The following is a 21,981-nucleotide window of genomic DNA, read 5'->3' on the forward strand; positions in this document are numbered from 1 at the left end:
GGCAGCTGACAGTTGTAACACAATCTGCTCAGTGCCCCGCGGCAGGGGAACTTCCTCAGGCCAGCCATGAGACAGCCCAGCTAACAAAATCCTCCTCCTGCCCCTGAAAAGTCATGGAGAGGGCATTTCTAAAAGGCAGCAGAGGCCTTGGTAGAACGACATCCTGGTGGTGAAGGATGTAATGAAGCATTACAGAGATAATGTCACATCTCACACTCCTTAGCTGCAAGAACTGAAGCTGCTCCCTAGGCAAGTGAAGTTGGGGTGATGTTCTACTCTTACCCAGTGTCAGAGGGGGCATCCCACAGCACCTAGAAAGGGATCTGCCTTTTATGGGTAGAAAGAAGCAGGTGGTGAGCCAAAGCCTCTGGTGAGAATTTGCCCCAAACCTGGCCATGTCCATCCTCATCCTCTACTCTCCAGATCTCCATTTCTGCTCCAACCATCTTCTCCCGCCACTCCTATTCTCTCCCTCTCCTTGAAGAGTTCATTAAATGCATGATAACCTCCCCCTCCCAAACCAGCCATGGCAACTTTGCACATTCCTTGGGACAAGCCAGGCTCCTGCTCCTGCCTGTGATACACCTCCTGATGCCAGGGATGGATCCTGGTGGAGATGCTCACAGTAAAAGCAGGACAGGTAATGCAGAGCAGTTACTGAAGTCTTGTGGGGAGGAGGATTGCTGGAGCAGGGCCTTGTCCTCCTGATCATCCCTAGGGCACAAGGACCCTGAACAGCTCCTGGGGAAGGTCACAGCCATGAAGAAGGTTTAGCCCTCACCTTCTCCTCTCCCTTTGCTCCCTGTAACCTTGTATCACTTTGGGTACAGTCCTTCTGCCTGCGGCTGAGAGCCCTCCAGGGTCTTTCAAGAAAAGATGTGAAAATTCTTTTATTTTGTCCCTTAAAAGTCCATAAAGGGTCACAAGTAGCTCTCAGGCAAGCTCCAAAGGTGGGACTTTGTGCTAAATTTGGTGACCTGCTGGGTGCTGCTGGTATCCTTGGAACAGCAAGCCACTTTGGACAAACAAGGAAACCCACAGCCACTGAGTCCTTGCAGCAGACAGGATTTTAGGAACAGTAGTTGACAACTTCTCAGGAAGGCACAACCCTTCCCAGAAAGGCAGAAGTGATGTGACCCACCCAAAGGCCAGAAGAGGTCTTTCCTAGTCAGGGATTTCCCTCTGCATGGCGAGATTTGTTTGGAAACTGTTCTAAATTTGGCAGCTAAGTCCCTCACTCTGTTGAGTGTAGATACCACCAGCTCTGGTATCTACAGGTGGTTGAGTACGTATCCCATAGGACAAGGAGATATGGAAATGCCAAAGCAGAGAAGGTGGTGAGTGTGTGGAGGACTCTGCTCCAGGGAGGCCTTCAGCCAGCCTGAGCTGGTCACCACCACCATCCCACTGAGCTCCCCTAACAGTGACACCTCTGAGTGCCCTGAGACACCAAGTGTACGTCAACCACTCGCTGGACCACTCTCCTATGTTCTGTTTGTCAGCCTCCCTTCCCTCTCCACCCCAACACACAAGTTGTCCCAGACAGCAGCCTCCCCTCCTTTCCAGACGTCCCCTGTGTTTCTTAGCTCCAAGCCAGAGAAACAGCAATGGTGGCAACCAGCCCCCAAAACATACAGAGGGACTGAACCTCCTGGGGAGCAACGAGAGCAGGTTTTCCTCAAGGAAAGACAGAAAACTAAACAATGGAGAGAGGGAAAGAAATAAAGAGTCATGTCCAAAGGCCATCTCTGATCCTCCCTCTGGTACACAGAAGGGGATCTGGGAATGCCATGGCCTCCTGACCCACGTGGTTGGCATGGTGAAGCTTAGCTGTGGTGAGGATGATGAGTTTGTTCTGCCCTACTGCTCTTACCTTTCGTGTACCCACTCAGTAAAACTCACAGGATGGGGGGAGGGACCGGGGTTTGTAATGGGGCCTTCAGCTCTGGGACTGGTTTGGAAAAATGTCTTTGGGTGGGCACGGGAAGAAAATAATCATCTGTGATGATCCATGTGACCGCTGGGGAGGTGAGGATGGGGGTTTCCAGGGTGCAGGAGAGGTGTGGGAAGAAGCTTGTGGGTTTTGGTCTTTGAACCACCACTTTTTAACAGTCAATTTGCTGAAAGTGAAATGAACTTCAAACATCTTTTGGGGAAAGAAAATAAATAAAGGGGGGAGGGAAAGGGGTTGAAGTTGCCATGCCACCAATTTCACCTTTGTCAAAAGTTTTGGAGCCTTTTTTTTTTTCTTTTTTTTCTGTTGCTATATGAAAAAAGTCATTGACAAAAAAGACTTTATCAGCAAAATGTTTAAATTATGTAATAAACAAAACAAAACAGAGATGTTACTAGTGTGATTTTAAAACAGCCCCAAGACTGAGTCAGAACAGGAGAGCAAATGCCTGCACTGCTGAGATAACCCATGGCCAAATTCCCTCAGTTGAGGAAGCCTGAAAAAATAAAGTGATAGGCAAGATCTAGCCAAGAGTATTCATCATTCATCGACCTCTTATCTGTCACAGCTGAAACAGCCACACCACACAGAGCATCACTATACAATTTCAAAAAGCTTCAACCCATACACAGTAACTCCACACCACTTAGAAGGCTGCAATCATCTGCCCTTCCTGTTCTTTAGCCCAACCTTTTATACCCCCATGTTCCCACATTGCACCTGTGTGCCCTCTGTTCCCTTTGGGATTGCTCAGTGCCCCTGGGCACTCCATGGCTCATTGCTGTCAGTGCTGCTCACCTGCTTCTCACAGCTGTAGCTCATTAGGGGTGAGGCTGGGCTGCAGCCCCACTCCCAATTACCACAAACTCTGTGCCTACACCTACCTTTCAAAAAAGCCAACTCATGGAAAAACAGGTTCCCTCATAGCTGTCCCTACTTTGTACAACAGGAGAAGGGACACATGCCAGGAGCTAAAATACATCTCACTTAAATAAAAGTGTAAAGGAGACATAATACTTGGTATATCATGAAGCAAAAGCACAGATGCTGCTTTATCAGAGACTCAAGAGACAAGGAGGGGTGAGTGAGTCCCCAGTGTCCTTCTCCATCTAGGACCTCCTCTTTTACCACCACGCAGGGCAGGGGCTTCAGCAGAGCTTCAGCTTCCAGCATCTGGTGGCACTTCTTTCCCCTGAAACTTTTTTCCCTCTGCATGGCATCTGAAGGAAGGTGGGAGCAGTGTGCAGTGTCCCGGAATGCAGCTGGACCCACATGAGAGCTGCAGTGAAGGGTGAAGGGAGCACTGTGGTCTTTAGCTCATCCAAGCTCTGTTAACATGAACAGTGGGAAACCCCTGTGGAGAGCTACCTTAGTGGTGATGGTGGCCTCTGAGAAACATACAGCACCACGAGGGAGGGAGGGAGGACAGGCAGCACCAAACCAGAGGTGGAGACACATTCAAGACATCTTCAATATTTTTAAACTAATGAAATCAGCTTACAGGCACTGCAGCAGAATGGGACGGGGTTCTCAGGTACAAGAGCCACAGCACCACTCCCAGCAAGGGGAGGATGCCAGCCTGGGAGGAGACATCACATGAAGCATCACCAGTGCCTCAACTCAGAACTCATCTCCCCCAGCAGCCTCTCATGCTGCTTGCTCCCTGTTGCTGCTGAAGGTGAGGAAAACCCCATGGAGAACAGGAGGGGAAGCTGGTGGTGGCAGTGTCAAAAGTATGGACAGAGGCCCTAGTCCTTCTGTGTGTGCCAGACCAGGACAGGGTATCCACAGGTGATGGGAACCTGTCGGTTTATGAGCTTCAGGGTCCAAACTGTGCAAACTCACAAGGCTGACACCTAACCCTGCACTTCAGAGATATATTGTAGGAATGGGCTGTTCTTCAGACAGTAGCACCTTCACAAACCAAGAGTCTCCTTCCTCCCACGAGCAAGGGACGGAGCACTTTGAAAAATTAGGGACTTTCCAGGGCCAGTGGAACATTGTGAACTTCTTCTGCCACACTGATCTTGAGGGTAAGGATCAGTTTAACACAACCAAACACAGCCAGTTCTGCCAGATTTGGGGAGGCCCTCCTGCCTTCAGCCTGGCAGGTGCTGCAGCCTTTCCAGAGCTGGCTTATGGCAATTCAATGGCTTTTGTGTTGTAGCAGCCTGGAGGAAGACTCTTCTGGATGTCCTCCAGGTTCTTAATATCAGCCAGGATGTCATCGATGCTGCTCTCCAGCACGCGCACCCGGGCCTTCTGCAGCGCAGCCGTCTGCTCCAGCTCCGACATCTCCGCCTTCAGCTGCTTGCTTCTGCTTTTGGCTTTGCTGAAGTTCGCCTCAAGCTGCCTCAGGCCATCCTCATCCACAGCGCCAGGCTGGTCTTTTGCACAGAAGGAAAACAAGGAACAGGAAAGCATGCATGGAGGCTGAGGACTAGATCTTTCTAGACACTTCATCTCCACCCTGCTGCCCAGACTGTTCACAGGCATCACGTAATTTAGCTTCCCACTAAACTCCCAGAAGCCCTAGGACCCAGTGGGGACCTGTCTCCATCCATACCCCACAGTGGCATCGCAAAACCTACTCATGAGACGCAGCAGCTCTTCCAGGGCACTCAGCATCTGCTGCACAGCTGCCCCTGCCTGGCCAGCCTTGTCGTGGACCCTCTGAGCTTCCTGAGCTGTCTGAAGGAGGAAAGGCAGGAGCTGTAAGGTGAAATCAAGCTCACAAGTCAACAGGGAAGGAGACAAGGCAAGGGAGATGGGGACCCACCTTCTCTATCACAGCAGCATCCGCCTCAACCTCCGAGAGTTTCCTCTCAAATGCATCATCCACATCCTTGGCCTCATGCCGCAGGGTGGCCACTGCCTTCTCCAGGGCGAGGACGCCGTCAGCCGTCTTGTTGGCTTCCTCCTTCAGCCGGGCAATCTCCTGGGTGTTGTGTATAGGAAAAGGCACTTTTGGAGGGCAGAACACAACCAAAATCATTCTGGGTGCACTGTAATAGGGAGCTGGTAGAAACTGGTTCCTTCTGCAAGGGATCCAAAAGATCACAAGCCGTCCTCATGTTCTCCCACCAATTGCTCCAGAGAGATGTTTCTATGCTCACGGCTCAATCCCTCCCTCACAGATCAGTAAACCCCTGGGGAATTACAACACACATTTGAGAGGTGAACCCACAAACACCAGTTTTGGGACCTCACAAGCCTGCCAGTGACTCTGGCTGCAGGAGTAAAAAACTCCCCTTGGTCACTGAAATGTGGCTACAGTGAGATGCCACAGAGATCCTCATGGAAGAGATGTGCCTGCAGAGATCATCTACAGCCAAACTGGTATCTGCAGGACCCACTGTAGAGAAACTTCAGCTCAAAAATCAACCCGTCAGGTCCACCAAGAGGTTGCTAACCATCTCCTCTTCTTCCATGTTTTTCCCCTTCCAAATCCTTTTCTCACAGCAATAGCACCAGAATCTGTCCTCACCTCTTGGATCCCTGTGGTGATTTCCTTCACCTCCTCTGCCATGCTGCTGCCTGCCTTTGACTCAGAAGCGGCGCTGCCCACGATCCCTTTGGCTCGGTCTGTCTTCTCCCTGGCAGTGGTGACCATGCTGCTGATAATGGGCAGCCTCCTCATGGCATCTTTGGCTTCCCTCCTCTTGTCATCCGCTTGCAGGTTGAACTCTGGAAGAAACACATGTGGAAATGAAGCCATACTACCTTTGTGAGATCCCATAAGGAAAGGAAAACAAAGGGTTTCTAGGATGCTACCCTTGAGGCTCTTGAGGATCTGTTCCACCTCGTAGAAGGTGGCATTGCCAGCGCTCACGGCTTGCAGGGCTGTGCTCCTGGCAAGGGTGGCTCGGGACAGCAGCTGAGTCAGCTTCTGCAATGTATCAAGGGACACAAAGGGCAGGTGAAGGACATGGTATGGGAGCATCACACGGTCCCAGAGCTGGGAGGAGCTGGGCTGGAAGAGACCCATCAGTCTGTTCCCAAATGCTTGCTCTTGCCCCTTAATCAAGACTACCACAGGCTGATCTGCCATCAGAAGCTTCTGCCGGTGCTCCTCAACCAGCTCCAGCCATATCCCGAGTCATCTTAGCTCTAATCTTTGTCGGAGCAGGTCTTTATCCTGCCTTACATGGAGGAGATGTGCAGGTGAGACCCTGCACCAGCAGCTCCCTGCACACGCTGAGGTCTGAAGACCAGCCCCAAGGAAGGGTCCAATCCTGCACCAGGCAGGCAGAGCTGCCTTTGACAGCCAGGCAAGGACAGTGGTGGGGCCACAGGCACCCCCCAAGGCTGCAGCTCCTGCTGGGGATGACCCCTCGCCAGCCAACCTCTTACCGCTCTCTCGCCCTCTTGCCCTTGTAGCAGCTGCTTGGCTTCCTCCTCCCACTGCCCCACGCGGCTCCGCAGGCCCCGGTACTGGGCCAGGGAGGTGTCCACCAGGCCCAGCAGGGCACTTGAGTCCTGCTTCAGCCTCGAGGCTTCCTCCTGAAACAGAGACACAGTGTTCTCCTCAGCATCTCCCCAGAGCCCACCAGGAACCAGAGGCAAAAGGGGAAAAAGGGTAGGAAGATACCTATCTAGTGGCTCTCCAACAGGGATGGAGCCCTGGGAAGAGCAGAGCTGGTGGTAGGATAAGCAGGGAGGGCATCAGGAACATCAAAAGGGGATCCCCTGGTCTGACAGGCATAAAGCCCTCACCTGAAAGGAGCTGATGTCCATCTCTGTCAGGCGGGACAGGGAGCTGAGGAGCACCAGGCTGCCTTGATAAGCCATGTCTGCCCTGGAGGCCATTCCATCAGCATCAGCCTTCAGGCCTCCAACCAGTGACTTGAGCTCCTCGTACCTGTACAGATGTGAACTTGGAGAGCCTGGTACCAACCAGGCTGCCAGCCTCCCACCCCAGCATTAATGCCACCATCTGCATTGACTCGTTCACATTCTCCAAGGCTCCATGCAGATTTATCACATGTAAAAAGTCAATTACAAACATTCCCTGCATCCCAGTCCCTCCAGTGAGCAGGGCATCTGCTGGCTCCTTACTCCTGCTCCAAAATCAGAGGTTTTCATACAGCTGAACCCTCACAGGCTCCATGGTGGCTCTGCTAATCCCTGCCCTACCACTGTATGTTTTCTCCTGCACATCCCTGTTTAACCTCTTAACTTCCTTCAAGGCTGCTGCGCATCCCACTCAGGGTGTGCAAAGTCCCAGCACCACCGTGGTGAGCTCTGGAGAGGCCAAGTCTGACCAAAGGAGACACCGTGGGCTTAAATTCACCCTTGGGCTAAACCCAGCCCAGATTTTCAACCACATGTGGAAATCATCCCCGGAAGCCTGTTCACACATGCGGTGTTAAACCCCTTCACCCAGCTGCAGGCAGGACCCCAGGAGCATTGAGGTCTGGGAGGTGAGAAGCAAACCCTCCAGAGAGCTGCTGACCCTCCATCTGCACCCCTCAGACATGCCAGCGAATTCCCTGCCTCCAACCGCCCATTTCTGCAGCTCCGATGGGGAGGCAGGGAAGGGGGCCCGGATTCTTGTCCATCCCCCTGCTCCCTCCCAGGTGCACACAGACACTCAGGCCAAGGCAGGCTGGGCTCACCTCCCGGGCAGCCCTGGCAGGGAGCCCACGGCGGCCTCTCCGCCAGCGGCCGCGCGCAGCAGCTCCAGCGCCTGCCGCGCGTCCTCCCGCGCCGCCTGCGCCGCTTGGTCAATGGCATTGGCTGCCTGTGTGTGCCTGCAGAGCACAGAGGGGCCTCGTCAAAAAGGGTTCCCACCAGCTTCCTTTACTGCTGCATTCACTGCTGCTGGATCACACCCCCTTGGGAATCACAGCATGTCTGCGAAGGCCACCTGTATTTTGCTTGCTCCTCCTGCATCTCCCAAGGATAGAGGAGCACTGGGGAGGCCACAAGCTCTCTGTTCCAACTGGACATCCGAGGGCAAAACTCTGATCCCAAAGAGGCTTCTAAATCACATCCAATTACATCATCAAAGACAGCTGAGGACAAGTCTATAGGGCAGCAAAGACAGCCCAGCAGGTGTATCTCCCCCTGCTGCAGGGCTGGCAAATGTCAACCAGAACCCTCCAAAAAGGACCTTCTGTGCACCTAGCAGGATCTCAGTCCTCCTCCCCTCTCTCTTGGCTAACAGTGGCAGCAACTCACCTGTTGGCCAGTCTCAGAGCCTCCTGGGCCAGCAGCAAGAACTGATTTGAACCCCCAGGAAAGCTTGAAACAGGAATGGTCTGAGGAAGGAGGAAGGAGGAGAGGTATGAGTGCTCTTCCCTGCTCTCCATCCAATTTGGCAGTGAAAGAAGCAACTATAGCATGTTAAACCTCCACTGCCGCCAAAGACCCCTGCCAGTTCCTCTCAAGGTCCTGACCCCAAAGAAAAGACCACCAGAACACCTACATTCACAAAACAACATCTGTAATTCTTTAAATCCTTGCTTTCTCTGTTGATTTTTTTCCAGCCCTGAGCTGAACTAGGAGTGTGTCACACGGGATGCTCTTACCACCCGAAGGAGAGCGGCGCCGCTGCGATCCAGGTCCAGCCTGGCTCTCTGCAGCAGCTGACGGGTCTCCTGCACCTGCCTCTCATACTGGCTCCCCAGAGACCTCAGTCTCTCCACTGTTGCCTTGATCTCATCCAAGCGACTCTGGGAGCTGGACCCTTGCCCCTTCATCCTGGCCACATGGCCTTCCAGAGACCTGTCGGAGGCTGGTGAGAAGGAAAGAGAAAGGCTGAAGAAAAACTCGTTGCTGTGCAAAAAGGCCCAGGCAGAAAAACCCTCCCTGATACAGCCCAGATGGCCCCATCCAAGGGCGGTAAGCAGGTGGTACCTTGAAGGCTCAGGGCTTCCCTGAGGATGGTCCGCAGCATCTCCTCAGCCACCAGCATCCTCCCCTCCAGCTCCTGGCTCTCGGTCCCACCGCCAGCTCGCACCTCTGACAAGAGCAGCTCCAGCTCTGCCAGCTGCTGCAGGTACAGCTCCACCTGCAACCACAGACCATCAGCCAGCAGCACACTAAACCCATGGGGGAAAGACCAGGGGGGAGCCAGGGCCACAGGCCCGAGGACAGAGACCAAAATGAAAGCTCATTTTAGGACGGGACACAAAGACAAAGGATCAGTTGAATCAGGTACAAAGCCAAGGTTTGAATTCACATTTCACCTGCACCAGGAGTAGATGCTTGAGGAGAACAGGAGGAGACCCTGAGGGTGAGCAAATCACTGCACTCCTTGCTGCTCAGTGGTCCTGGGGCTGGCACAGATGCTCACCTGCACTTTCACCTGGCCATAGCAAGCTGGGCACTCACTCTCTTCACAGCGGGGACCCTCAAAGCCAGGTTTGCAGATGCAGCTCCCGTCACTCCTGCACTTCAGGGGCTCGGCACCGACTGAGTCGCAGTTACAGGCTGCAGGTCAGAGTGACACAGGTTCAGGGGGGCCTGGCCCCACCTCAAGCCACAGCACATCTCTCCCTGCTTTCTTCCCCCCATTTAGCCCTGTGCTTTGGTTCCTGCTCACCATTCCCACTTTCCAGCATCCTCCTTCCCATCAAACCACTCCAAAGTCAGTCATGGGTTTTCTTACTCATCCCCAGCTCAGAGAGCACCTGGGTCTCACCTCTGCACTTGTCAGCGGGGTCAGGGGCCAGGGGGTTCCCGAAGAAGCCATCCTTGCAGCGGTCACAGTAGAAGCCGGCGGTGTTGTAGATGCACTTGAGGCACTCGCCGGTCCGGCGGTCGCAGTTGCCCACGGCATTGGGCTCCACGTTGCCATTGCACCGGCACAGCTGGCAGGGCTGGGAAGCTGCTGGATCTCCAAAATAGCCATCGGCACAGTACTCACAACTGGCACCTGGGGAAGGAGAGATGAGCAGAAGGTAATGCTTGTGCCGGGGAGGCAGAGGCTGACTCACTGCTTGTGTCCCACAGAAATGGGGGTGTTCAGGCCCTTCAGGGTTGGCACAACAGCTGCTCTGCTGTCATCACCACCACAGCCAATACACAATGCCCCACACACGCTCTTGAAAACTGGGTGCCACAACTGACCTTCTACAAGTCATTTCTTATTTGTTTTTTTCCTTATTTTTTGCTCCCTTCCCCCTCCTACCCATCCTTTCTCCACCCATGTTACATTTAGATGAGAAATTTTCCCAGAGGTCTTGGTGTGTTTACCCAACCCTTGGGGCTCAAACACCCCACCACAGGCAGGGGTGGCAGTGTCACAGGCAAGCTGGGCTGAGAGGATGGTGTGGATCTGCCCAGCCCCAAGCGCACCTGTATGAAAAGGCAGAGCAGAAGCAAGAAGGGAATTACCAGCAGCTCCAGGAGGGCAGTGGTCACAGATGACCTCCTCACCACCCGGCCCCACGGAGCAGCCCTGGCCGGGCCCGCAGGGGCAGGTCCTGCAGCTGTGTGGCTGCCGGGGGTCTCGGTAGGAGCCGAAGGGGCAGCTGGCAGCATTGCCCACGTTTTCATCTCCTGAGTAACATTCACCTGGAGGAACAAGGAAAGGGCTTAGGGCAGTTTACTCACATTCCCGATGGGACATCCTCCACCACTCCAGCCACAGCAACACAAGCACCCATGGTCCAGCAACCTCCATGAGATCTCCTCAGATCCCCAGCATGCCCACGTCATGCACCACATAAAATCATGAAGTGGTTAGCGTTGGAAGGGACCTTTAAAGGTCATCTGGTCCAACTCCCCTGCAATAGGCAAGGACTTCAACTAAACCGGGTTGCTCAAGCTCTGTCCAACCTGAGGCATTGCCATGCTTAACTTTCAAATAAGAAGTCAGAAGTGAAGAAATATTGCTATCTGGGCAGCAGATGTTGTTTCTCTCTCCAACATGCATTCAATTTGTTCCATATGCATCTGACTGCAGTGCTTCTAGGCTCTGGGGAGTTTTGTCTTGAATGGTCCCCACATTTCAGACCCAAGTCACAGAATCATGACCACAGACAGAATCTCAGAATCACAGGCGACCCACAGAATCTCAGACTCATTAAGGCTGGAAAAGCCCTCCAACACTGTTGAGTCCAACCTGTGGCAGATCCCCACCTTGTCAACCAGCCCAGAGCACTGAGTGACACATCCAGTCCTTCCCTGCACACCTCCAGGGATGCTGACTCCACCACCTCCCTGGGCAGCCCCTTACACTATCTAATGAGCACTTCTGTGAAGAAATTCCTGTGAAGCCAGCGGTCTCGACTCCCCACAGCTCTGTTCTCGGGACACAGGCAGCTTCCCTGCACTCCCATACAGCCCAAGGCACAGCGTGGTGGTGGCTTCTCTTACCGGTGTCCGGATCACAAATTCCTCCCCCCTGGCAATTGCAGGGCACGCAGGTGCTGAAGGGCCCCTGGCCGGGGGCGTCTCTGCGGTAGCCAGGGGCACAGCTCTCGCAGAACTGCCCCCGGTACTCCGCCGGGCACTGGCAGCGCTCCACCCACGGCGCGGGGACGCCGGGGACGGGCTGTGCTGACACCAGGGTGACGTTGTCGAGGTAGCCGGTGCCTGCAGGGAAGGACAGCCAGTCACCCGCAGGGACAGCAGCTCCACCTGCCCGGCCCCCACAGCCAGCACCTGCACAGGTCGCAAATTCTATTGCAATGCCCACGGGCAAATGGAGCAGCCAAATCGGTTGCTATCCTGCTCAATCTCTTTGCTATTTAATTTTGCCCCCTTGGAGCACTTACTGTTTTTATCTTTTAATAAATTTTAGCAAAGGTGTACCCATCCAGAGATTTGTTGTCTCCAACAACTAGGAGAAGCCAACCTTGTAAGCGCTCTCTGCACTTACTGTACTCCCCAAAGGTGGCTCGGATCCAGAGGGCTGTCAGGTTTCCCAGCAGCCTGCGAAATTCAAAGTGATTCAGCCTTGGGCTCCACTTGCTGCTTGGGTGCTCATCCAGCCTGCCGTGGAAGAGGGAGAAGTGAAACTGGTTTCAAAAAACCAAGATGCCTCTTCCGAAAAGCACAACAGCCCCCGCCCATCTCCCTCCTGGGAGCTCAAGGCTTTGGGCAACGACGTCCATGCATGCAACTGATCCAGAGCCGAGAACCCAACCCAACCTCAAGCCACATTTTCTGCTGCCCCTCTCACAAAGTAACCTCCTTATCCAGGACAGAAGCACCCGAGATGCACCCAGCCCAAACCAGGCAGCCATTTGCCACCGCCAAGGGACCGCAGATGAACCCGAGACCTCCTTGAAGCTGCAACCATTCCTGTTCCCCCTGCCCCAAACACCCCAGCTTCCCACTTTACCTGAACGTGTACATCTGGCTGATGCCGCAGGGCAGGACCTCTCCCTGGGGCAAGAAGGGGGCAGTGACTCTCAGGCCATGCCCTTCCAGGACCACATCATGTGGAGATGGCTGGCGTCCCCCTCGGTCCAGGCGGTAATCAAAGGAGAGTGTCTGACCGTAGCTCAGCTCCTGGTTCCCAAGGAATTTTGCTGCAAAGGGAAAATCAAAGGCTTAAAATCTTTCCTTCCTCCTAAGGGCTCAGTTCATGGGATCAGACCAAACAAAGGGTTCACTCTGGCCACCACTGGTCCCACACATACCAGGTGCCACGAAGTATATTGGCTCTGAGGTCCTTGCTGCTATGAAGGCATCCTGGTGGCGTGGGGACCACTGGAGCTGGGCTGGGGAGCCGTTTTCATGGACACCTTGCCAGCCCTCAGAACCTGGAGCACAAACAAGGAGCAGTCAGCATGGACAGGGAAGGTGTTTCTAGGATTCCAGCATCTTTCTTGAGCTGTGTCTTATCAAAAGTCTCCAGCTTCCCACCCCGACCTCTGAGGGCACAGCACAGTTATCCCTGTGTCCATACATCTGTAAATCAGCCTGGCTGGGCACAGAGGCCTCCTTCCAAGAGGCAGGGAAGACATAATGAAGAAATCCTCTGCTCCCCTCAACTCTTCTGCCTATGACCAAGCCATCCCATCAAAGCAAGGTTGCTGCAGCCACAGGCAGGTTGGATGAGCACCCAAGGAGCAAGCACAGCCCAAGGCTGACTTCCAGCAGGGCTGTGAAACACATGGTTCCTCCAACCCACTGAAGAGAAGGGATGGCAAACACGCAGGAGCCATGGGGATGTCCTGTTTGGGCTTCACCTTGCTGGAAGGTAGAGGTGATGTTGTGGACACTGTAGTTGTCTGCACTGATACACGTGACCGAGTGCCCGTAGCAGAAGCAGGGGGAGCATCCTGTAGGGTTTCTGGCATCCAGGTTATAGAAGTGTCGCTTGCACCTGGGAAATGCAAGAAGGTGACAATGTTCAAGTAGTTTTCTCCTTTTACTGGCCCACACAACCATCCCTCAGATCCAATACAGCCATCAGCAGGGTTTAAGGCCATCAGCCGGCTGGGATGGCGAGATGGGCGTGTGCAATGGCTCTCACCTGACAGAGGGCAGGGCTAGATTGGATACTGGGAAGAAATTATCCTGTGAGGGTGGTGAGGGACTGGCCCAGGTTGCCCAGAGAAGCTGTGGCTGCCCCATCCCTGGAAGTGTCCAAGGCCAGTTGGATGGGGCTTGGAGCAACCCGGGGTAGTGGAAGGTGTCCCTGCCCATGGCAGGGTTGGAATGAGATGAGCTCCAACATCCTTTCCAACCCAAACCATTCTAAGACTTGGTGAACAGCCAGGGAAGCGACTGCAGAGAGAAGAAGGCTGTGCCAAGCAGTGTCCAGCACGTCCTCCTGACACTCACCTCTGGCACTGCTCTCCAGTGACGCTCTCCTTGCAGACGCAGCGGCCAGAGTGACAGTCTCCCGTGCTGCCCGCTGGGTCACACTCACACTGCACGCTCCTGCAAAGGCACACCAGGAACCTCTACCTGGGTTTCCAGTTTGGCCTGGGAGCTCAGTGCTTCCTGCTACTACACAAGACAGCAGAGAACCCTCCCAGCTACCATTCCCATGCAAGAAGTGGGGAAATAAGCTGCACAGCCACCTCTTTCCAGAATCTGCTGCTCTGTGGGTGCCAGGTTGAGCCAGTGCCCATTGCTACTGCTCCAGGGCATCCCAGAGCATCAGACCCGCCCACAAGTTCAAAGTGAAGCTCCACTGAGCTTAATAAACCCTGGCTGAGTTTAATAGACCTTGGCTGAGCTCCACCAAGCAGCAGCACCCCTGGGAGGCTTGGGCAGGAGGCCAGGCCCAGCAGCAGGACTGCAGGCAGCTGTCTCTTGCTAACACCTTTGCCTGCCAGCAGCCCCAGAGGAGCAATGGCAGGGTGAGGTGAGGAAGAAGAAGACATAGCTGAGGAAGTCAGATCAGAAACATTTCTAAAGGTGTTTAAACAGGGCTTTGTGAAAAGGAAAGGGTTGATCTTTGCATGTGCATCTCCTTGTGAGTGGCACCAACATGAGGCAGCCCCACAATGGGCAGGTTTTGTTTTACAGGGCTGTAGCTTGTTGGGTGTTATCTGGGTAATGAAACCATCACTTCAGAGAGTGGCTAAGTTCAGGTTTTGATGGTGTTGCAGGACACCAAGCCCTGCAGGTTGGCACGGAGGTCCAGCCTCACTCAAGCCCACTCTCCTAACATGGTTTGCTTAAGGTTGTCCATGAGCTGCCATGAAACCAGCACTGCCTTTGCAGGGGATGTTTTCAGCCAGCATAGGCCCCAGGAGAGCTTTGGAGGCTGGCCCTCCCGCTGGCCTCACGCCACCAATCGTGGCCAGCACTCACTGCCCGCTCCTCCTGCAGCCTGCCTCGGACAAGGACTCGAAGCCCAGCTGGCACTGGTCACACTTGTCCCCCATCACTCCTGGTTTGCAGCTGCACCGGCCATCGCTGTCACACTGTGGGCCGAGGGAACCTGCAGAAAGACAGGAGGGAGTGCTTGGGATGGGCACCTTCCAACCCAAATCATTCTATGAGTTTGTGATTATTTCAGAGGGCAGGTGGGTCTTGAAACCTGTGGTCAGGCACGTAGGGGCTCAGAGCCTGACCTGCCCGGGTGCTCAGCAGGTGCCTTAAGGCCGCTGACCCCAGGCAGCAGCTGTGCACGTACCCCAGGGGTGGCAGAGGCAGGGCAGGCAGCACTGCTCCCCGCGCCGGCGGAAGAAGCCCTCCTTGCAGCGCTCGCAGTGGGTGCCCTCCGTGTTGCCCAGGCAGCCGAGGCAGCGGTACCCGTTTCCCGTCTCCCTCAGGAGCTGCCAGTCGAAGACGCACTGCCTGGACATCCCGTTGCAGTCACAGACTGGGGAGAGGAGAGCAGAGAGACGTCTCAGATGATGCAGCAATCCCACCCTGAGGGGCAAGGAGCAGGGTGCAGGTGCTGCAAACCTCCCCTTCCTGCTCTGCCAACAGTGAGCTGCTTCCCCACATCTCTGTGTTTGTCCCCACGTCTGTGTCCATCAGCCACCCCAGTGCCACCGGTGTCCACACCGTGCTCTGCATCCCCACACTGGGAGGAATGCCCCATTTCACTGCTGAGGATGGACAAACCCAAGCCAAGCTGCCACAATCCACACAACAGCATTGCCAGGGCTGTTCTCCATTCTTTCACAGGCCTTGCAACACAACCAGGACATGGAATAAGCAGAGATGGTTAAAAAAAAAAACAAAAAAACAAAAAAACAAAAAAAACAAAACAAAACAAAAAAAAAACACCCCAGTCTTGTCCTGAGAAAAACATGGGTAATCTTACTGGAGACTTTGGGAAAAAGGGAAAGTTTCCTGAGGTTATCCTTTGTGTCACCCAGCCAGGAATGACTTGAGTAGGAAAAGCTCAACAACCTTCCACCAGGTCCCCCCACCCAGGGGGCAGGGCAGAGTGATGAGGAGTGGTCTGTGGTCCAAGGAGTTTGGTGGAAGTGTGCCACCCACGAGGGAGATTAACAAAAAAGGTTTGGGCAGGATTGGACCCCACCCTCCCTCATTGTGAAGAAAAGGTGCAGCTGCCCACACTGCTGCATGAGGGATGGCAGGAAGAACAGGCATGAGATTCTGCATTCCTCTGTAGCCAAGACAGATCATCCCTCTGGACATCAGACTCAGGCATCTCACCAGATGTGTTTGCCCCAGCACTCCACTGCCTTGTCCAGGTGCTCTCTTGAAGCCACCTCGCACCTACTTGGCAATCCCTCAAGTACTGGTGCATTTAATCCTGAGGACCTTCACTCCAGACATGCTCCTCAGGATCTCTGGGGAGAGCAGGCACAGCCAAGAGAATGGTTGGCAAAGACAGGCAGGAGAAAGAAAGATCCCAAGGGAAAAAGCCAGGTCCCCAGGGTCACAGAGCCTGCTGGAGAACTGCTCCAAACCACCCTGAGCCTGCCATGGGAGCCTCGACCTCCCTCTAAGGAGCTCTGCTTACTGCTGACCTCCTCGGGACAGGAAAGGCCACCCCCAGCTACCCAACTCCTGCCCAGGTCACCTCTGAGAGCACAGGAGGCGGAGGGAGTCCAAAAATGGCCAGAAACCTGCCCATGGATGCAGACAGTGCCTGTACTCGTGCACACTAAGCCTCCTCCTTCCCAGCTCTCTTCTGGCACAGCTCAGCCCCAGGGTACAACGTCCCCGTCCTTTGCATCTGTGATTCCTGGGACAGGGCAAAGCCTCCTGCTCTCAGTGCTCACACCTGGGCGCCGCCCTCCCACACACCCATCGGCACCCGCATTCCAGAGGGAGGCACTCAGTAGCGCCTCTGCCAAGAGGAGAGATGACCTCATGCGCCTGCAAACAGGGAGAGAGGTTTTTCCAACTTCAGCAAGCACAGCTCTTCCCTCGCAATCTGGCTGCCAGGAGTCCAAGACCGAGCGCAGGAGATCTTCTGCCACCCTGGCCTGCTGGGAGGAGACTGGTGGGTACAGAATTCCTGCCTCTTGGGTCTGGGAAAGCCTCAGAGAGCATTACCAGTGACCAAAGGGCATGGACAACACAAAGGATCAAGGGAGAGCAGCAGTGTGGACTTTCTTCAAGTATTTGTGCTCACCTTCACAGTAGAAAGATCTCACTTGGGTTGATCCCACTCCCCATCCCTCTACACTCCAGCTAGATCTCAAGTTGGAAGGGATCCACAAGGATCTTTGAGTTGAACTCCACCCATGCATCACCCTACGTCTACGCAATCCAGAGGATTTACTGGGTTGCTAAATTACAGGCATGAGCACCATTCCCCCAGGGAATGAAAACCTTTCTTTGAGTGTTTCTCTACTGCTGCAGCATGTTAGGAACCAGCTCTCCAGCCCTGGAACAAATTCCTGTCTCGCTGATTCAAAGCCATTTAAGATGCTGTGGCAGGTTAGTGCCACCACTGCACTGGTGTGTCTGCTCCTGGTCATCTCCCAGAAACCCAGGAGCTCAGGCGGGCTGATCCTTATCAAGAGCAAGGCACTGGAACTGATAACGAGATGGAGCAGGAAGGAGCTGCTGGAGGATGAGGACCAACTGAGGACAGTGTCACTTCTGTATCCAGATGCCCTGAGGCTCTGCTCTGAGATCATCCATGGAAAACAGCAGGTTCCATTGGAGGAAAAGTTTTCGGCACTACGTCAGGGTGCAGGAGATCCATGGCACACATCCAGCAGGATGTCATTCCCCCAGCTCCCACCCAAGAATAAAGCATAAAAAATGCTTGATGGCTGTGCTCAGATGAATTCTCACATCAGAAAGGCTTGGAGAAGAAGACAGGCAGCTTCAGGCTTCTTAAACTGTCTCCTTAAATTCACAAGACCAGACAATGAGGGTGGCTCTGGGTCTGTGAGGCTCCGACAGCCCTGTAGACATGAGCCAGCCTGCAAAGATCCCTCCTTCCATCAGGAGAACGACAGAGCTTTGCGTGCAGTGAAGGCTCCACGTCAATACAGCCATTGCCTGCTCTGCGCTCCTGGGACAGTGACCCACAAGGCTGTCCCATCTGCTGCTCCGAGGCTGGGTGTCCCCATTGCCCACCTTCACAGTTTCTCACTGCAGGAAGACCTGCCTGGGGCTTCCAGGGCTCCATCAGTGGACTCAGTTACACCCCCAAACCCACTCGAATTTTTATGCTGCGGCATAAAATCACAGCTGTTACCAACTGCTGGCTTTACATACACACAGAAATGGGTTCAAGAGTCCCTGGGAAAGCAGCAGTTTCCCACACACTGCCAGGAAGGAGCAGAGGAAGAACTGATATCAGTATTTTAAAACTTGGATGTAATTAAGCTGATGTAATAATTAACCCAAGTAGCATGTACAGCAAAGAATATATTTTTTTTCTTTTGAAAAAAACCCAAACCAAAACACTTATTCAGCACTTACTTCCCATTGCACCAAACTTAAAACTGATAAAATTCAACTTCAAGCCCAGAAAGCTTATTTCAGGTCATCAGTACTGGAGACAAAGTAAAAATTTAAATCACTCAGTAGTTACAAAATATGTGCAAAAACCTGGTTTTGGCCAAACATACCCATCTCCAGACTATAGGCCAATGAAACAGAAATTCAGATAGCCGAGTTACCACTGGGCTGAACATGTTTAAATCTCCCTCCACGACACTCTGCACTACATGAGTTTTGCCAAGTGCAAGAGGATCTGCTGGACCTTTAAAGCTGTGGACCACAGGAGACTCCTGTCTCCCATAGGATGCGGCAGGGCTGTGGCACTTTGTGAGCCCCACAGACTCACACAAAATCCAAACACTGCCGTGTTATTACAGCAAACTGGATCCTGGATGCTTCCAGCTCTTCTTCAGGCTCAGGGAAGGTTTTGGTTCCAGCGGTGATGGGCAGATCAGCCACTGCCTGGGCGATGCTTGGGCTCACACCCTCATCCCACCCTGCGAGCAAAGCTCTCTACCGACAGCAGGAAGGTAATTGCACACACATAAGTTATTGAAAGGGGATGCCAGTGACAAAACGAGACCAACAGCTCACGGGATATTTAACCTCGGAGGAAAACTAAGAAGCACCTACGGATCCAGTATCAATCCCGAAGGCGGGAGGGGAAGAGTGCCCGAGCAGGGTGCGGCGCACCCCAGCCAGCTCCCAGCTCCGGCCCTCTCCGGCGCGGGCAGAGGGGCGATGTGCCGGGGATGTGCCGGGGATGTGCCGGGGATGTGCCGGGGATGTGCCGGCGGGAGCCGAGCGGGAGCAGCCGCCGCCGCCCAAGCCTCACCTTCTCCGCTGCGTGTGCTCCGGGCTGCGGGCAGGAGGGACGCGGCGAGGCAGGCGAGGGGCAGGAGCCAGCGCTCGGCCATCTCTTGTGCCGGGGAGCAGCAGGCGCCCGTGCCGGCTCCACAGCGGCTGCCTGGTGCCTTTTTTGGTGCGTGTTTTATCGGCTGCTCCACCTGAGTCACTCCCAACAGGAAGAGCGCGTGTGCCGCGGGCTGACTCACGGGAGAGCCCGGCCCAGGGAGCGCGCACAGGCGCCTGCCCCGTGGGGAGAGAGGCACTGACGGGGCACAGCACCCCAGGGACCTCCTGCGTGCACCCGCTTAGGGAAATAAAACCCGGCTGCGGCTCCTGAGCACCCCTGCCGCCCGTCCCGCTCGCACAGCCCCATCCGCCCCGCCGCCGCTGCCCCCACCGCGGGGCTGCCTGGGGACAGCCGGGCTGTCCGGGCACGCCGCAGGCTTGCAGGGAACAACACTGGACAGGATGAGCTCACGGGAAGCCTGGGGAGGGTGGATGGGGGCTGCCTGCTCGCAAGCCAGGTCCAGCCAGCCAACCTACAAGAGCAGGGCTCATTTCAGGTGACTAGCAGAACTGGGGATGCAAAGAGACCCGAGATCAGCTTGAATAAATGCCCAGAAAGCAAGACATCAAGTTCAGGAAATCCCCAGACCTAGAAATGAGGTGGAGGTGGAAATCATCACACATATTCGTCTGCTTTTTCCCCTGAGATGGAAAAATGAGCTTAGATGGGTCCTCGGCCTCACCCACTACATCATTTTTATGCTTAGAAGGATGAGGAGTGGAGACAGAGAGGGGAGGAACGCTTGTCTGAGGCTGCTGACAGAGCCAGGAGGATGCCAAGCTCCACAGCCCCAGGTCCATTAGCTTTGTTCTCAAAGGTAGCTGACAAGCCACACAAGGCACGAAGGCCAGTTCCACCTCACTCCTTGCCTTTGCCTTGCAGGAGGACATGTCCACTTCTATAAGGGAATAGAGAAATTTGGAGGCAGGGGTTCCCCACAGCCTGCACACGTCAGGACAAGCAGGACTCCAACATATCCACCTGCCCTGCGAGAGCAGCCCATCAGAGGGGCACAGTGAGGGATGGGCCCTCATGCTGCATCACAGCAGCTCCCCTGCCTAATGCCATGAGACTCCTGATGTCACAAGTGACCGTGAGTGGTCCAGGAGCACCTTTAAACAGAATGAAAACACCTAACAAGTTCACCCCCAGAGACACAAGTTGCCTTTTAGGTCCCCTTCTGCATTAGGGATTCAAGCTCAATCCAAGGCGTGCCATGCTGCTCACTTCAGGCCTGACAGACCAGAGTGATTAACACTGAGCTCCTTGTCTGAGCCTCTTACACTGCCCCACAGCCTCCAGACACTCCAGACACCTGGAGCTGACTCACAGGGCTTTCCTCTGTGGCTCCTGGTGATCTCATGGGCGCAGCCAGCCCAAACACACCACATCTCTGCACCTCCCTTTGCCAACTGTACCTGCCTCTGCTGATTGAGTCAACTCGCTTTTATAAACAGGAGCTTTCCTTTTCATTTCACTTGCTGGATCTTTATACGGCTCACAGCAAGGAACACGGCTTCCCAGGCGCAATAGCGGCGTGGTGGGTTTTGGCATCTGAAGGTCTTTTATCTGGTTTTCATTACTAGTTTTTAAGTGAGATAAAATTATTTATGGTGTTCCCACCAATTCAGCAGTTCTTAGGATCCACTCATACCTCTAAGGAGACACAATCCCTTCTGCTCTTAAGTACACCACTTCTGCTGTGTCCTTCCTCCCTGCTGACACCCCTCTGCTTGGGAAGGTCATCTCCAGCAGCGTGGTCCACCCTTAGACCTCACCCAGACCACATCCTTGGCTGACTTCTCTCCTGGAAAACCAGCCCTCCCCAGCAGGAAGCTTTGTCTGTCTCCTCCGTGTTATCCCATTTATCTCACCGTTGCCACCCCACCTCTCATTCTGCTTGTGCAAACAAGGCCGTGACAGCTCGCTCCTCAGTCACCTCTGCTTCTTGACTCAGACTACTCTCACCTTGCCATCTGCCACTACGCTTCAAGAGGACCTCTGAAAGCCACATGCCATGAGACTACCAGGAATGTATTTCCTGGGGCCCTGATTTTCTAAACACACCCAATCTGGAATGAGCAGCTGCCCACCAGCCTCCACAGAGCAAAAGTCCCACTGCAACGTGTCGCTATGGCAGCACACTTTAGAAAAGGTCTCACACCAACATGATTTCCAGAGATGTTTTACCTTTTAGAGCAAGCAAAAGTGTAAGCAAAGGGAGGCATAAAGAACAGCTGTGCCCATCAGACACTGCAATGAAGCAGTTCTGTTTCACTGGAAAACCTGTCTTTTAATCTGCAACACAAGAAAAGTCCTTCTTGAAGATGTTTTATGTTCATTCCCAACAGAGCCAAAAGAGCTGCTCCTGCAGGCAGACCACGGTGGCTTGCAAGTTCATCAGTCCTTGACGATATGGCTGTGGCAGAATTAGCCACTCCAAAACCAGTCTGAAACAACATAATAATCTAAATTTTGCTGATGGCTGCTGGTGAAAAGTGACAGATGTGTAAAAATTGTGGAGTGATGGTTTCATTAATGTAAGCAAGGGAGAAAACCCATTTTGGTGACTTATGCCAGATGAACACCATGATGCTGCGAGCCCTCGCAGCCCAGGTCAACCCTTGCATCCCCAAGCCTCCTCCTGCAAGGGCCTATCCGACCTGCCACATCGTCCAGGAGGAAATCCTCTGGGATTTCCTCACAGTGTGGAAAATCAGTGACCATGATGTGCTGGTATCACCAAACACCAGAGCAGCGATGGAGCCTGGACTTCAGTCTCTCCTCTGACATTTGGGTGCCC

General features: G+C 54.1%; 1 protein-coding gene across 1 annotated transcript; it reads right to left on the reverse strand.

Annotated features, from left to right (window-relative positions):
- Window positions 1-2,277: 2,277 nt before the first annotated feature.
- Window positions 2,278-19,179, reverse strand: LAMC2 (laminin subunit gamma 2). Its single transcript, XM_053984652.1, has 23 exons — window positions 19,098-19,179; window positions 15,009-15,197; window positions 14,684-14,813; window positions 13,703-13,801; window positions 13,105-13,241; window positions 12,553-12,675; window positions 12,252-12,441; window positions 11,787-11,899; window positions 11,282-11,500; window positions 10,298-10,477; window positions 9,603-9,836; window positions 9,255-9,391; window positions 8,816-8,969; window positions 8,488-8,693; window positions 8,138-8,217; window positions 7,573-7,707; window positions 6,671-6,815; window positions 6,308-6,457; window positions 5,729-5,843; window positions 5,442-5,641; window positions 4,734-4,892; window positions 4,546-4,645; window positions 2,278-4,341 (listed from the first exon to the last, which is right to left on the reverse strand). The coding sequence occupies exons 1-23, from the start codon at window positions 19,177-19,179 to the stop codon at window positions 4,091-4,093; spliced, it is 3,528 nt and encodes a 1,175-aa protein (XP_053840627.1). The 3' UTR covers window positions 2,278-4,090.
- Between the last annotated feature and the right edge of the window lie 2,802 nt (window positions 19,180-21,981).

The sequence above is a fragment of the Vidua macroura genome, chromosome 9 (assembly GCF_024509145.1).
Source record: "Vidua macroura isolate BioBank_ID:100142 chromosome 9, ASM2450914v1, whole genome shotgun sequence".
NCBI lineage: Eukaryota > Metazoa > Chordata > Aves > Passeriformes > Viduidae > Vidua > Vidua macroura.